The 2,049-nt window shown below is 33.5% G+C and overlaps 1 protein-coding gene across 1 annotated transcript; it reads right to left on the reverse strand.

Annotated features, from left to right (window-relative positions):
* Window positions 1-749: 749 nt before the first annotated feature.
* On the reverse strand, window positions 750-1,802 carry LOC131069454 (beta-1,3-galactosyltransferase pvg3-like). The gene has a single exon (XM_058004880.2). It carries the CDS (start codon window positions 1,800-1,802, stop codon window positions 750-752), a length of 1,053 nt encoding a protein of 350 aa, XP_057860863.2.
* Between the last annotated feature and the right edge of the window lie 247 nt (window positions 1,803-2,049).

Here is a 2,049-nt window from a genome sequence, read left to right on the forward strand (position 1 = left end):
ACTTAAATATTTTGTAGATAACTAATTAAAGTGAGCATATTAAGTCATTGATGTTATTTTATAGTGGTTTAATAGACACCATTCATCATGTTTTTATATATACATATTCAAAAGTATTGGTTCAAAAAATAATTCAACAAATCAATGTAATACATAATAAATGAAGATATTAAAATGAATGTAAAACAAAAACAAAAGTTAAACATCCACTTTTTATTTTGTATGTAAAACTCAATCTCTTTTTTATAATTTTGAAAACTTGTCTTAAAATTTAAAAATTCCATACATTTCAACTCATCAAAATCATTCTTAATTAATTAAAATAATAAATAAATTTTTAAAAAAGTAAACAGATCTATTTCTCATTTTAATATAAATTATATAAATAAACAAATTTTATATCTCTTAATTATCAAACTCAGCTTTATACTAATAATAAAAAATTTGATCCAGAAATAATATTCCTTTCTTACAAATCGATATTTCTTCTAGTCCTAAGCTATTAGAAAAAAATATACAGTATATTATTTATAGCTTTATAGCAGCATGTAAAAGTGGCATGAACTCCTTGCTACTCTGTTGTTGAACCCTACATTGACAACACAATCCATTATTTTTTTTATTTTTTGAGACTCTATAATAATCAAATTTCGAACTATGTAATCTCTACAAACCTAAGTGACCATTGACTTGGAAGAAAAATTTTGAAAAATGAAAGAGAAAAGCTCGACACAGACATCCTCCTCAACCTAGTATATATGATACAGCTTGGATTCCTTGAGTTTAGATGTATAACTGAAGTAGTTGAGGACAGTGAACCACCTCACCCTGTCCTTGAGCTTATGTACAGCAATGGTCTCAGGAATGAATTCATGAGAACAAGGGGGATTGGAGAAAGGAAAGTCATACATGGCAGGCTTATTGTTAAACCTATTCTTAGCCTTCTTCCCTTCATCTAACCATCTCCCTACCATCAGATCCTCTGGCCCCACTGAATTATTCTTAGCAATAGGAGACTCCTCAATCCACTTGACCAAATCCCATGAAAGTGCATATCCCATACCAGACATGTACTTGTCAAAAGGATCCATTTTCTCACATGGTAAAACAAAGCCATAGTAAGTGTCAATCCTTGGCAAAGGCTTCAGTGACTCAGCCAACTTGTCAATCCTAAAGAAAACGTCATCATCTGCCTTCATAACATAATCATACTGCAATCCAGTCTTTGGCAAACTGGAGAAATAAGTATAAGTCTTACCTTGGTCCATGTTCTCTTCACAGTTCAGTATGATGATATCATTGTAGCTCATGATCTCCAGAGGCACAAGGATTCTTTGATCCTCCTTTGTCAGATTGCAGAACACAAATCTCACGTCTACTTTTGCATGAGCTGTGGATTGGCTTCCATAAATCATACGAAGGAAATGTCTTCTTTCATACAGATCTGCCCTTGTCAGGATTCCAATCAGAATACTGAACTCATAGCCAATCTCTATGTCTTTCCTCTTATCATATTCTATTCCAGTGAGAGACTCCTTCATACCATCTGTGCAGTTCTGAACTTCATGTGGGCAGCTACAGTTGATGAAGATCTGACTGTCTTGAGAACCCACATGAGTATTCTCATCTGTTCTCAGAAGAAATGACTGCAAGGATGAATTGAGACTGTTTGCATTAGAATTATACTGCAATACTGTGGTAAAACTAGATGGGCTTCTAACAATTTGTCTGAATTCTGATACATTGAGTAAGACTAATAAGAAGACAATGAATGTGAATAGACATAGCAGCCCTGTCCCCATTACTGAGGTGGGGAGGAAACAATGATAGGGTTTCCTTGTGTCCTTCATGAATCCTCTCACAAAAAGTTTACCATATAACTATAAGACCATTAGATGAGGTTGTGGGCTTTATTTGCGTGCTTCAACTGCCAGCTGTAAACATCCCTTTTATATTATTTATGCTCCTCTTTCAAGCCTCTGAAGAGATTTTTTTATTTTTTCTTGTTACTAATGGGTATTCAATGCTGCATATGCAGTGTTAGTTGTC

The sequence above is a fragment of the Cryptomeria japonica genome, chromosome 6 (assembly GCF_030272615.1).
Source record: "Cryptomeria japonica chromosome 6, Sugi_1.0, whole genome shotgun sequence".
Taxonomy (NCBI): Eukaryota; Viridiplantae; Streptophyta; class Pinopsida; order Cupressales; family Cupressaceae; genus Cryptomeria; species Cryptomeria japonica.